The sequence below is a fragment of the Erithacus rubecula genome (assembly GCF_903797595.1).
Source record: "Erithacus rubecula genome assembly, chromosome: 1".
NCBI classification, from domain to species: Eukaryota; Metazoa; Chordata; class Aves; order Passeriformes; family Muscicapidae; genus Erithacus; species Erithacus rubecula.
Genome location: NC_136658.1, coordinates 19,569,336 through 19,583,008, shown reverse-complemented (window position 1 = coordinate 19,583,008; position 13,673 = coordinate 19,569,336). Strand labels below are relative to the sequence as shown.

Below are 13,673 nucleotides of genomic sequence, written 5' to 3'. Positions count from 1 at the left end.
AGCGAGGCAGCTGATAGGCTGTGGATCACCCCCGCGAGAGCGCGCATACGGTGGGCCGGTTAGCTCAGTTGGTTAGAGCGTGGTGCTAATAACGCCAAGGTCGCGGGTTCGATCCCCGTACGGGCCAGAAGGTTTTTTTTTTCTTTGGATTTTTTTTGCGTTTGTTTTTAATTGCCGTTTAAGCGTTCCCAATCTCAAACAACTCTCGCCCAGGGACGGGTTTCGTGCGTACTCACCCCGAAGTCAAGGCCAGGAAGACCAAAGTCACCCCGCCGCGTCATGGCTAAGGCGCTCGCAGACAGCAACGGCAACAGGAAGAAAGAAAGCAAAAAAAAAAAAAAAGAAAAAAATTAAGTTCCTGCCGTGACTCGGATTCGAACCGAGGTTGCTGCGGCCACAACGCAGAGTACTGACCACTATACGATCACGGCCGCTGTACGCCCGGCGCCACCGCCGCGGACGCCGCCTTCCTTCTCCGCTGCGCTCCTCCAGCCATGTTCCCCGTGACAAGGGAATTAGCGGGAACCTCACCGACCAAAAATAAAAGCGGCGGTGGCGCGGCAAAACGGCAAGGCCGCCTCCCCGTCGGGGAATCGAACCCCGGTCTCCCGCGTGACAGGCGGGGATACTAACCACTATACTAACGAGGAGCGCGCTGAACGCCCCCTGCCCGGTTTCGGCCCGGAAGGCGGGAAGCACCTGAGGCAAATGGCGACGGTCCGGGTGCCCTCAGGGAGCCGCCCGCGCTGCTGTGCCCGAGCGGGCACAAAGCGAGACCCCACCGAGCCTTTCGGAACTACCTGCGACCTCCTGCGTTTGCCTTGCTCTCAGCTTCAACACGAGGTTTACCGTGAGTCCCGCCGCACGGAGCGCATTTGAAGGGGGTGGCGGACATGGAAACCCACCCCTTGGCCGCGAAATGCATCAACCTCTCGTCTGCCATCTGGTAATTAATGAGAGGCGTGGTTGGCTGGGTGGTTTATATTCAGAACTTTCAGATGGTCGCCCAAGGGTAGTTTAGTTGTGTTTTGCTTGCTGAAGAGGTAGCGAAGTCGGCGCTGTGTAATCGCTTTCAGTATCAAAAAAAGGGGAGAGGGTGGGGAAATAACAACTAACAACACAATTTCCTGTAGCCTTGCACAGTCTGGGGGGGATCAGGAACCCCCAGAGAGCTGTCATGAGGCGCTGGCGTTCGTTTATAACCAGTTTCTGCCATGTACATGTGTCGTTTTGCTCCACCTGCCGCCGGGATAACCAAACACCGTGTTTTAGTATTAGAAATTATCATTGCTTTATTCACAGCTCTGGGGGTACAGCTCTGACGAAATGCAGGCCCACTTTCAAAACTTTTCACTTATTTATACGCTTTTCTCAAACTAAGAAATCAATGTCCATTGGTTATGAACTTTGTAATTTAATTAAACAGTATTCTATATCCTGTTGTTTATTGATTTGTTATGATGCACAGTTTCAGCCTTTTTAATATCTTTTTCCCTGATAAGGCATTTCCAGCATAAATGCTGAATTGTCTTTGTTAGTTTCTTCTTTAACTTCTGGTTTCTGCAACATGTCCTAGGAGGCTATAAATTCTTTATTCCAGGTGTCCAGTTATCAGCAATACCTCTCCCTCCTAGGCTTTGCTCACTGAAGCCCATCAGGGTTAGTTTGGCAAAACTTCAAAAGTTTCAGTGATTTTCCCAATCTATTCTAATGATAGCAGTCTGTAAGAAAAATTTTGCTGCTTGTTGGTTAAAATGGAAAAGCACACTTTTTATGACTAGTAGACTGCTTATGATTGATTAAAAACAATTAATTAGAAAGCTAATTAAAACCATTATATGGTAAAAGGGTTCTTGGTTAAATTCAAGTTCAAAAATGAACATGATCTCTTACCTGCAATGTACCATAATTAACAGGGGGAAAATAAATATTTATCTTAGCCTTTATTTCCTCATTCCTGGACTAGATCTGCTTAAGTAATATTACAAATCTAGGTTATATTGGTTTTCTTGGAACAGTTGTTTTTCCTGGGAAAGGAAGATACTGAAACTATTAAATTTGACTCATTGGGGAAGGGAAAAGGAAACATATTTCAAACATTTAGTTCTAAGTATGGCATTTAGACAAATATCTGTCATCAATGATTCACCACCTTTCACCTGTACATTCATGATGCAACAGTTGACAAGGCAATTATTTATTTCTTACTCCAGAAAAAACAAAAAAACTTAAATCTCTCCCTAGGCATCCTTCTTATCCCGAAAGACTGGGAAATGTATTTGGAAATGTATTTTGAAGTCTAATGACACAATAGCTGTATATTATAAGAGCAAAACAAACTATGTTTCTTGCATTTTTAAAATAGTGAAATAGTTATTTCATAATTTTCTTAGAAAATGGTATTTGAAAGGACTGAGTGATCGATAGATTAGGGATAACCTAAGAAAAAGGGTCAGGGTTGGTAATAAAATGAGTTAGGGCTGCAATCCCTTCTCCTGCAGAAAGACAGGATGTTTCATTGCAGTTGTGTTGTAGCTTCTGCTCCTGGCACACAAATTTGCCGTTGTTCTTTCTTTACTGAGCAATCTCCTGCTCTGGAAAAAGTCTTATCCCAGTGGCTCTGAAATTATTTTATGGTGAGATGAGGTCTCACAATAGCAGAAACACAAAGTGACCTTACAACCTCTCTCTTCTCTGACTGTTTGTCAGGATACTTCTTGAGCTTGAAATTCTAACAAAATCCATTCAAAGTGTTTTTGAGAATGCATGAGACAGAGTTTAAAATCTATGTTCTGCCTACAATAGGCACTCTTCATCTCGTCTCTGGAGTGATTCTATTTCTTCAGTCCTGTTTCCTATACTTTTTTGATTGACTTCTGAGAACTGTGGTCTGATGGAGGAAAATCTACAGTGTTGGAGTCCCACAGTGTTAGTGATTGAATGCTGCTGCTTAAGGAATGCTCTGGAATTTAGACACATCAGGGTTACTTTTTAAGGTATATGACTTTTGCAGATTCTTCCAGTTTTGCAGCTAATCAAATAATTTTTTTTCGTGGACTGCCCACTTTTTTTTTCAGGCCCAGCATGTCACTGGTAAATTATGCCTTTTCAATTTAGAAGTCTTTCTTCTAAAGAGCCCCCTTATTGAGGGGCTTTCTGCTCCTTTCTTTATGCACATCTGGGCTTTTCTGCCCTTTTTCCAGTCAGATGTCTTCTGTCCTCTTCCTTCCTTACTCCATATTTTCTTATGCATGATCTGTGACTGTCTTCTCACACCATGCCATGCTTTAGTGGCAGCTTTGGGATCTCTTTCTGAGGCGTGCAGGAATGACTGTGTTAAATGTTGCCCGGATTTGAGGAAGCTCTTGTATTGTCATAATACATTTATATATGCTTCTCTATGCAGATATTACCTTATCTTTGGCTTCCTAGTGTGTTTTTTAGTGATGTATTTTATGTTGGTCGCATTAGTGGCAAATGAAACAACAAAGGAGAGGAGCTCAGCACTCATACTGACGGCTTGTGAAGAGAAGGGCTGGGGATTTGATGATGCTCTCTTCCTCTCCAACTTTTTCACTGATTCAGAAAAAGGAAACGTTTGAAAGTCTCAATGTTTTAGGAATGCTCCTCACCCCGGTTAGTGCCCTTGCTGCTCTGCCACGGCTCCATGACACAACTCGCCGAGGCGGTGTGTAGGAAGAGCGATCGCGCGGCAGCAGCGGCACGTCCGGGAGAGAGCCTCGGCTGCCTGCACCCCAAAGCCGTGCCGTAAGGTGGCCGGTTAGCTCAGTTGGTTAGAGCGTGGTGCTAATAACGCCAAGGTCGCGGGTTCGATCCCCGTACGGGCCATAGTTCCCTTTTTTTTTTTTTTTTTTTTTTTCCTTGGACATGAGGAGATCGCTGACTTAGCAGAATATCACTTTTGTTTTGAGGGCGGAGGTGTAACATGGAAAGAAACCCCCAAACAGGCAGCTTGACTTGGGCAGTCAAGGGGGGAGACACACCCAGTGCGAGCCGGGCCGGCGCCTCTCCCCACCCTGCCCGGCCACCCACGGGGCCAGGCCCGCTGCCCCCGGCACGCCGGGAACCCACGGCAGCTGAGCTGCTACCAGCTGGCCACGGGGAGACAGCCCTCGCACACCGAGCTCCTCGTTAGTATAGTGGTTAGTATCCCCGCCTGTCACGCGGGAGACCGGGGTTCGATTCCCCGACGGGGAGGCGGAAATGTTCTTTTTTCCTGCCTGCAGCGGGAAATGCAATCACTCGCTGCTGGCGTTTCCCTACTGGGTCCTCAAAAAAGTTTGTGCTGGGAGACAAGACAACCAGTCCAAAGGTGGGAGGACCGTGAAGGCAGAGCTGGATGGCTGTGGACAACACCCAGCAGGGTCCTGATGGACCTCGATCTCCTTGGCAATGGAGCTGGCCCAAGCTGTTCTGCTGTCCTGATTGCAGCACAGATGCTCGGTGCTGTTTTTGTCCTCAAACGGACAGCCATCCTTCCATTCTCAGGAGGTAACGCTGGAACCTCAACCCACATTCTCCCAGATACTGATCAGGCAAATTATGCTACTGCAGCACATCTAAAACCATTCCCCCCCACTACAGTCAACAAGACATCATCAAAATACAAGTATCATCTTTTCCACAGCTTCCTGAAAGCACAGTTTAAGGTTTAATATAATACCAAATATTCCCTTTATTGTTTAAAAAAATGTTTTTAAGCGTCCCAACATTTTATAAGGCTAAGCAGTGCTATTTAGGCACAAATAATGCTTTCATTTCCCTGAACACATCACAGTAGTTTGCCATTTTGCAGTCATCTAAAGCATGCAGAGCAGCCCTGTGAGGCCTTCACCAGTCCTTCACAAGGCAACAGCAACAGGGGGTGACAACATTAGCCCATCAATCTAAAGGAATGAGTTCACACATTTGCAAGTTCTAACAAGTCTACACATAATTAAGGCAGGAGGTAAGAATATAAAATAGACACACTGAAACACCACACAACAGCAGTCTGGATGGCTGGTTTGCAGGCATTCTTGTTCTCTCAGAATGGCTCAGTGAAAGCAATCCAACATCTTCATGACCTGTGTCAGTGCACCCAGTCTTTGGGATTTCGCAGAACCTCCAGGATTTCTGCTTCTTTGGAGCTCTCTGGTGGGTTGTGCATGTACTCCCACCTGCAATGAGAAGGGAAGCTCAGTCAGACAGCCAATTCTCCTGCAGCAGGCTCTTTGGACTGGAATTGCCTTTTCCAAGAATGCAAAGCTACACACATAGTTGATACTGTTGGCTGAGATGACAGATATCACTAATTCAGTAAAAACAAATAATAACGCCACCAGGGTAGATGAGATGTTAGCTTCATCTTTTTACAAATTTTGAAAAAGCTGGAAGGACAAGGAAAAAAGAAAGAGCAGTGTCCCATTCTCCACAAGGCATGCAGATTTATTTGCAAAAATCTTTTAACTGTCTCTTGTGACACACTAGTACCACAGATGAATAAAAGGAGGAGAATAAAAGATGAAGATGAAAATTAATAAAAAATGGAACACACATAACTTTGACAGTGACACAAGACATTTTTCTGGAGTCTGGACTGGAAGTTCTATGAGTCTTTGTTGAATCTTAGTTTAAAAAAAATGCGGTGAAAGATCCCCTTTTTTCATTGAAAAGACAATTGAAAGAGGCACAACAGAGAAAGTGTCAGCAGTCACAGAGATGGGTACATCTTCCTTTCATTTTACCCCCAAGGAATGACCCATTCATGCTGTGAAGCAAGCTAGTTACATTGATGAAAAAGAGCAAACCCAGAAAGTCCCAGAAATTAAATCAAAACATAGGACATTCTACACCACCACATCAGGGACACATCAGGTGTCAGTGGGATGAAGATGTATGATGGGAACAGCACTGCCTTCATGGTTACAGGGCAGCAAGCAGTTTTCCTAGCAGAGGGAAGTCACTAGTGACCTTTATGGAATTCATGACAGGATCTGTACTACCCAGCATACCCAAAAGTAACCTGAAAGTGGGAATAAATAATAAATGACTGAATTTGCTGGTGTCACAAGCATAAGCAAGATGGGTTAAAGTCTAAAAGGACAGTTAAAAACAGTTTTTAGCCAAGTAACCGAACAAGAAGTGGCAGGTGAAATTCACTGTTGATTGATGTGATGGACACAGGAAAAAGGTTGCATATATACTGAATTAAATTTCATTGGCCAAAAAAGACCTTGGCATTGTAATAGTTCTATGAAAAAGCCACCTCAATGCTGAACAGCAGTCAAAACCAGCAGAGTATTAGGATTATGAAAGGAATAATGAATTAAAACATCACTATGCTACTGTGAGTCAGCAGCACACCTGAATCTTGTATGTGTATATGCAGCTTACATTGCCTGTTCCTTATACCCAGTTTAGAAAGGGCACAGAAAACTTAAGCCTAGAGAAAATGACAGAAGTATGAAACAGCAGCTGTATAAAGGACTAAAAAGAGCAGGATTGTCAGCCTGGAAAACAAACAATGAAAATCCCCCAGAAGCCTCTAAAATAAAAACCGTTATGGAGAAAATGAACAGGAAGAAAACTGTGTTACTCAGTGAAAAGTCACATGAAGTCATCAGGTTCAGGCAGAAAAGAGGTATTTTGTCATACAACACACAATTAAACTGTGGAGCTCTTTGCCACACATTTGGCAGGACTGCCAGAACCTCTCATAGTTTCTAAGGACTACTGAACAAAAACCCATGGAGCGAGAAGAAGAAATCTATCAAGAGGAACTAAACACAAAAACTATAAATTGTTTTTTGCCAGAAAATCTCTATGCCACACACTAGGGGCAACTAGGTGAGAACAGAGAAGCATCTGCATTTGCAGAACAGAGAACTCTATTTGTTCAATTCTTGTATTGGACATGAACCCACCACTGTTAAGAGACTGGAGACCAGGAGAGACTTTTGATTCAATCCTATAAAGTATTTTACAAAGAACAGTGCCTACTGCAACCCCACATAACCACACCCTTACCTTGCAGTCAGTGGCAGAGACATAAGAATGCTTTCAATTCTTGATCCTGGTGTCAGGAGGCCAAACTTTGTACCCCTGTCATAAAGCAAGTTGAACTCTACATACCTATGGGAATGAAGAGATGCAACAGAAAAATACCGAGTTTATTAGCAGAAGTTGGTTGTGTTTTCTTCAACTGGCAGACCTCAAACAAAACCAGTCTGTCTTTCTGCTGAGCTGGGGGTCAACTGTTCTTTAGCATCCTCTGCACAGGAATGCAGGTGTGACCTTGCCACTCCACAGAGCACAGAGAGAAAGTGACCTCAGCTAAGAGACTAGAGCAGACCAGCTGTTCAAAGAAGAGCAGTCTGCAGTCTCCTGTGCTGTTCTGTACTCCTCTCACACCTCAGCCCTGCTGGCAAGCTCAACACCACGTTTACCTTCAATTCTTTGTTGGTGTGTCAGACATAAAGGTTTTAAAGGTACTGAAAATAACCAGAGGAAAAAAAATCTACCGTGCAGTCCTCCATGCTGAAGGACACCTAAGTAGCAAAGTCAGAACAGTATTTTCTGGTTCCTGGGAAGATCTGGAAAGCAGCAGAAGTCAGGTTCAGAGTGCATGCTGGGACTTGTAAGTGATGAAATAGGACCATTTTCTGGTCCCAGCATAGGAACAGAGCTGTGACAATCCATCAGGGATTATCTTGATAGCCAGTACAGGGTGTTTGTACTTAAAGATATAGGAAGGGAAAAGCTCTTCTATATCTGCACAGATAGAAAGTTTTACATAGCCCCATAACCTGTAAACAGACCCAGGGAAATAGACAGGCCTTAAGAGCTGGTCCTGGCTGCAATTTAGGAAAACTAGTCCCCAACTTTAAACTTTGCAGGTTTGCTAAATCCACAGACTGGATCCTGAAAGCCCAATGTTCCCAAGAACAGTCCCACCAAATTAAGGACTCTTCCTTAAGTGACCAACAGCTGCAGGCCAGTGATGTGAACTTGAATGCTTACACTCTTTCCATGCCAGTCTCACATTTCTCTGCAGAACAGGCAGAAACTAAAGACTCTAGTTAAGCACAATGCAGATGTAATTTCATTTCTCCATACACTCACACAATCACAGGACATGGAGAACAGAATACAACTGTACTGACCAATGTACTCAAGCTTTTGCACCATTAACAGCTGTTGACATTAACAGGCATCCTCCTAAGTCTTTTACAGTAACCTTGGACCATGCCAGAATAAAAAAATCCAACCTTCTGTATTCCTTTACATGAATCCTCAATTCCTTTACAGGAATTTCAATGCCAAGATCAGATGGAATATGTATGTAAGGAGCTGAAAGTACTCAAGTACAGTTATTTCCTGACTTTCTGGGGTTTTATTGCATTACTTAATAGGAAGCATCATTCCCTCCCCTTAGTTTCTCATGTGACAGGGCAACCTATATCCAGGGCAGCTTCTCCTGGGCTGCAGGAGAAGGCAGGATTCAGGACACCAAACACACCCACACCCCTTTGCCTGTTACACAGCAGAAACTTCTCTTGCTGTGTGAAGGAGATGGAAAGAAACAGTGGCATCTGTTTGGGTTGCTTGTGTTGCAACATGGCAGAGTGGGAAAAGCCGCCTTTGCACCTCTTTAGCAATCTAGTGTTGGACTTCTCTGCACAAAAATGCTGAAATACTTGAGCTTTTTTGGCCCACACAACCTGTAACCAAAAAGAACTAGTGCATATTTTTTTCTTGCCAGCAGAGTCTACCTCCTGTGCATACTTTTGTTCTCCAGTACTCACCGTCCTCTCCGAAGCTGTTGCCATAGCTTTTCCTCTGGTGTGAAGGAGTCATGGCAGTGCTTTTTCACAATAGGAATGTAACAAGGCACGACAGCTTTGGCACAACTCTTTACAAACTGGAATACTTCCTCCTTGGAGGGAGAGTCCAAATCATCAAAGAATATGCCTCCAATCCCTCTTCGCTCACCACGGTGCTTGATATAGAAGTAGTCATCACACCTAGAAGAAATATCAGATGCTTACTGACATGGTCCAGAGTATTCAAAGACATGAAAAGCACTCCAAAGAGCTCCATGCTGCAGGACAGAACCAGTGAAATACTGACCATAAGTCAATTTCTGCAGAGCTGGGTGCCCCACTGTATCCCTGACTGCCCAGAGCCAGGATGATACAGCATCACCTGGAAAGCACTGCCATGTCACTTGCTGTAAAAGCTCTGATTAAATGGTCTCTATAAAGCTACACATCATCACAAAGTCACTGAACACCATGGCAGATGCATCCACATGGGCTGATCCAATCCATAGCCTCTACCTACTCAGAACAGGAATATCTGATTTCAAAACTTTAAAAACTAAGGGCTCTTGACAGATTCCATTGCTAGAATTATATGTAATTTCCAAAATATTTGGACAGCTGTCATATGAACTCTAACTTGGAAGGAATTTATTTTCTTTGCCATTCAAGCAAAAGAATTTTCTTCATCAAAACATAAGTAATCTAAGACCCCAAGACCAGATAAGAAAGTAACTGTCATGGCACCCTTCTTGGGAAAATGCTTTTTAATAAATCTTGGAAAATTGAGTCATTATAGCAGTGGCTTTTCATGAGTCATGTTTAAGTTTATAAATCAGTAAGGGCATCTTATCCTAAAAGTAATTAGTCTCTTTTGTATTTAGTTGTGAAATTACTGTAACTTAAGTATCTCAATCCTATCTTTGCTTGGGCATGGAAGTCTTCACATGGAGGAGAAAGCAAAAGAAAGTAGAAGCAGAAACCGTCAACATCAAGAAAACCTGGCCTTCCTTTAGGACTAGTTTTCCATACAGGACCAGATTTCCATATATCCACAATTGTTTTCAAGCACTATATACAGAATGGCCATAACAAGAGAGACATGGAGATTTAACAGATAACCTACACTATTATTTATTCACTGGGATGATCAGTGTTTTTTATTTTTTGACAGCAGGAAGAGTTAGGGAGAAAAAAAAAAACCAGAGTCAGAAACATAAAATAGAATAAGCCAGACAAAAATCTTATACCTAGATCAGGTAGACAGTATGGTAAATGTAATAACCACAATGATCTTTAGCAAAGTGGGAAAAAGTCTCCTACCCCCTGCAGCTGTCATTGCTAACTTTAGGCTACAAAGAACCTGACTATTAAGGCAGATTCTCTAAACTACCATGCAAAAAATCCTCAGACAGCAAGACTAATCTCAAGGCTCTAAGACGTGTGTCTCTACTACGTGGTTGCCACCCAAACTACAACACCCACTTTATCTCCTGGCCTCAGACAAGACCTAGTAGCTTACAAAAGGGTACCCCCACTTTCCTGCATACACAGCTTGTGGCAGATAGGATTATCAGACACAGAGCAGCAAATTCCCATTAATAGTGGAAGATCCCATCACTTGTATCTCTCAGCTCAAGAAGAACATTCAAAGTTTGCATCTTAGAAAATGTGCTGTTGAACTCCCAGTGAATATGTCACCAGAGAAGAAAATACAGCTTCCTCAAATTATGAAGCTTCTACATTAAGGACAAGATTCTTTTTTTTACCTGGAAATTAAGAAAAAAAATTAAAAAAAGAAAAAAAAAGAAAGCCATGAAGTCTAGACTGAAGGCAGAAAAACAAAAGTGGGATTTTCAGAACTTCTATGATGGCCCAAGAGCTCACATACACATTCACAAGTGGTGCAAGTCCACAGGGCAGAAGTCTGTCCTAGTTTAGCACCAGAGGCTAAAAGGAATTTTAAGTTGCCTAGTGCAACAAAACCTTGACAAGTCAACTTGGTTTTTCCTTGGGCTATAGACATATGATCCCAGTTGTCAGCCCTCTGATTTGAAAAATCCAGGATTCTGTAAATAAGATATTTCTTTAGACAATGTTTGGTCCCACTACACTTCTGATTTTCATCAGGGCTTTCTGATACTTTTCAAAAGGAAGCAGGACCTACAGTTCCCAGCATACACTTAGCTCCCAACATCCAGTGCTGTTTTCTGCTCCCCCCAAGCACGTCTTCCCTCACATACCATTTCTTGTACTTGGGATATAGCTTCAGATCGTGCTTGTCACAGGCTTCTTTCAGAGTCTTGTGAAAATGAACAGCGTCCTCTTCATTCAGGTAAGTTGGAGTGAGGTCAGTCCCACCACCAAACCACCACTGTATAGTTCCTATTGCAGAGGGAAGCAGCAACATTTTTCTTTTAAACTTCTGAACAGCAACTTGTTGCTAGTGGTTCACCAAGAACTAAAAACTACTTTTGCAGTACAAAAACAAACTCATTTTTCACGGTGTCCCTAAACTTCAATGGTGAAAGACTACAAGGTAGCACAATGATCAGTCATTTTAGGAAAAGAGGAAACAAACTTCAACTAGTAAAAATCATTTTGGACCACTGACCCTGACTATAGGATAGCAGTTTCACAAGATGGGCTGGTGACTCTTGACATAGCTGGGAGCAAACTCACACTGGTTCTTGATCTCTTACCCCAGCCATGCATTCACACTTCTTTGGGCAGTCAGACTTTTCATACATTCCTCATTGAATTACAATCCTTACCGTCTGCTTCTTCAATTTCAAAGTATCTGTAGTTGAAGTGCATGGTTGGAACATGAGGATTCTTTGGATGGATAACAGAGCTCACACCCATGGCACAAAAAGGCAGCTTCCCTAGATAAAAAGATGCACAGAGAAAGCCCTTCAGTTTTATCAATAAACTTCATTTCTTATAATTTAAGGAACATTGCTATTTTCCCTTAGGCTCCAAGCCACAACAAGAAAACGTCTCCTGTTGGGTCACCATAATTATTAATCATGGGCAAGTTACTTCTCATCCATACACTTCTGGGCACCTAACTCAATTCTCTCTTTGGTAGTTGTTCTAAAATACTTTGAAGAACCCATGAGAGGAAGACCACTTAAAATACAAAGCACCACTAAGGCTTTCTACCACCCCCAGTCCTCACAATTACCTTTGGCTAAACAAACATGCATTAAGTCCCCTTTAGCCTTCAAGTGTTATTGGTTTTCTCCCTCCATCTCTTTGGTTCATAATTCCTGCACCGTTTCACTGTTGCACTACAGTGTCATTATTGAGAAACCACCTGTGTCTGCAATACATTCCTTATAGCAGCAAGACAGAGGGAGAAGCACTCTGGTGCCTGGCTCTCTAGGGACGTGAAAGTCCACCTGCCAGGCTTACTGATTAGAAATCACTATGGTGCAAATGAAAACCTTTGAGCTTCGACCAGTTTGGCCTTCCTCATGTTCTGCTCAAAGGCCGGGTTGCTTTCAGAGAACCTGCACGGGAATACTGGGGTGAACTCGTCCCGTCCCGTATCCCACCTGCGCGCTCGCTGCCTTACCGTCCTTGGCCTTCAGAGACTTCCCCCTGCTCCGCATCTGCCGCGCTGCCTCCTCGGACAGGAGCCCGGACACGACGGACACGTTCACACCCGCCTTCTCGAAGACCTCGCCATCCTGCAGCACGCAGCTGATGCCGCCTCCGCCTGCCAACGCCAGGCTCCGGGTCACGATCACCGAGCGGTGAGCGAGCCCGGGGTGCCGGTGTCCGCGGTCCGCCCCGCGGCTCCCCCGTACCTTCCTTCCTTTCCCAGCTGTCAACGACGAAGGAGGCGCCGGGGTCCAGGGCGGCCAGGGCGCGACACATCTCCGCCTGCGTCTCCATGATGAGCAGCTCCATGCGGCTCCGCAGCTCCCGCCGCCGCCGCCGCAGCTCCCGCAGCCCGCTCACCGGCGGCGCCATGAACCGCTGCCGCAGCTCCTTCTCCTCCTCGTCCTCCCGGGCCGCCGCCAACGCGACCTGCCGCCGCCACAGCCCCAGCGCCAGCCCCAGCCCGCCCAGCGCCCCCGCGGCCGCCAGCGCGGCCCCCCTTGTCCCCCGGCCCGCCGGCCCCGGCGGCGCGGAGCCCAGCGCCCGGGCACAGGCCAGGGCGGGCGGGCCGCGGGCGGCCCCGCGGAACAGGCGCGCTGCCGCCGCCATCACCGGCACCCGCGCCTCAGTGCCGGCGGGGCGGAGCGGGGCGGAGCGGGGCGGGGCGGGGCTGGGGCCGGGTCCGCGCCGGGTACGAACGTGTGTCTGCACACGGAATAGTTAGGGGGGGAAGCGCCTCTGGGATCAGCCAGTCCGGCCTGTTATCTGTCACCACATTGTCAGCTCGACCACGGGGCACTCTGGCACGTCCAGTCTTTCTTTAAACACCTCCAGGGACAATGACTCACCATCTCCCTGGGCGGTCCGGTCCAATGTCTAATCGGCCTTTCTGTGAAAAAATTCTACCTAATGTCAACCTAAACCTCCCCTGGCACAGCTTAACGCTATGTCCTCTCGTCATGTTGCTGGTTGCCTGGAAAAGAGTGATCCCCACCTGGCTACAACCTCCTGTTAGGCAGCTGTAGAGAGTGATACGGTCACCCCTGAGTCTCCTTCAGGCTGAACAACCCCGGCTCCGTCAGCCGCTCCTCGTAAGACTTGTGCTCCAGACCCTTCACCAGCTCCACTGTTCTTCCTTGGACCTGCTCCAGCACCTCTGGCCTTCGCAAACTGAGGAGCCCTGAACTGGACACTGTGTTTGACATGTGGCCTCACCAGTGCTGAGCACAGAGGAAGAATCAC

The 13,673-nt window shown here is 45.5% G+C and overlaps 2 protein-coding genes across 2 annotated transcripts in view; one reads left to right on the top strand and one right to left on the bottom strand.

Moving 5' to 3' along the window:
- The first annotated feature begins 333 nt into the window (after window positions 1-333).
- ST3GAL6 (ST3 beta-galactoside alpha-2,3-sialyltransferase 6) overlaps window positions 334-13,673 on the top strand; it is an 85,000-nt gene continuing 71,660 nt past the window's right edge. Inside the window, exon 1 of the mRNA XM_079310305.1 lies at window positions 334-850. The gene's annotated coding sequence lies outside the window, so the exon portion shown is untranslated. The remainder of the gene's footprint in view (window positions 851-13,673) is intronic.
- Window positions 4,459-13,073, bottom strand: CPOX (coproporphyrinogen oxidase). The gene is made up of 7 exons (XM_079301512.1): window positions 12,638-13,073; window positions 12,403-12,546; window positions 11,597-11,707; window positions 11,066-11,207; window positions 8,808-9,026; window positions 7,030-7,134; window positions 4,459-5,180 (listed from the first exon to the last, which is right to left on the bottom strand). The coding sequence occupies exons 1-7, from the start codon at window positions 13,038-13,040 to the stop codon at window positions 5,093-5,095; spliced, it is 1,212 nt and encodes a 403-aa protein (XP_079157638.1). The 5' UTR covers window positions 13,041-13,073; the 3' UTR covers window positions 4,459-5,092.

What these genes read in the sequence shown, in the direction of transcription:
- CPOX (XM_079301512.1), bottom strand. Translation starts at nt 13,040, where the DNA reads ATGGCGGCGGCAGCGCGCCTGTTCCGCGGGGCCGCCCGCGGCCCGCCC. An exon ending in CAACAGCTTCGGAGAGGACG is followed by an intron (nt 7,135 to 8,807) that starts GTGAGTACTGGA and finishes TCATTCCCATAG; the next exon opens with GTATGTAGAGTTCAACTTGC. An exon ending in TCTCTGCCACTGACTGCAAG is followed by an intron (nt 5,181 to 7,029) that starts GTAAGGGTGTGG and finishes TTCTCATTGCAG; the next exon opens with GTGGGAGTACATGCACAACC.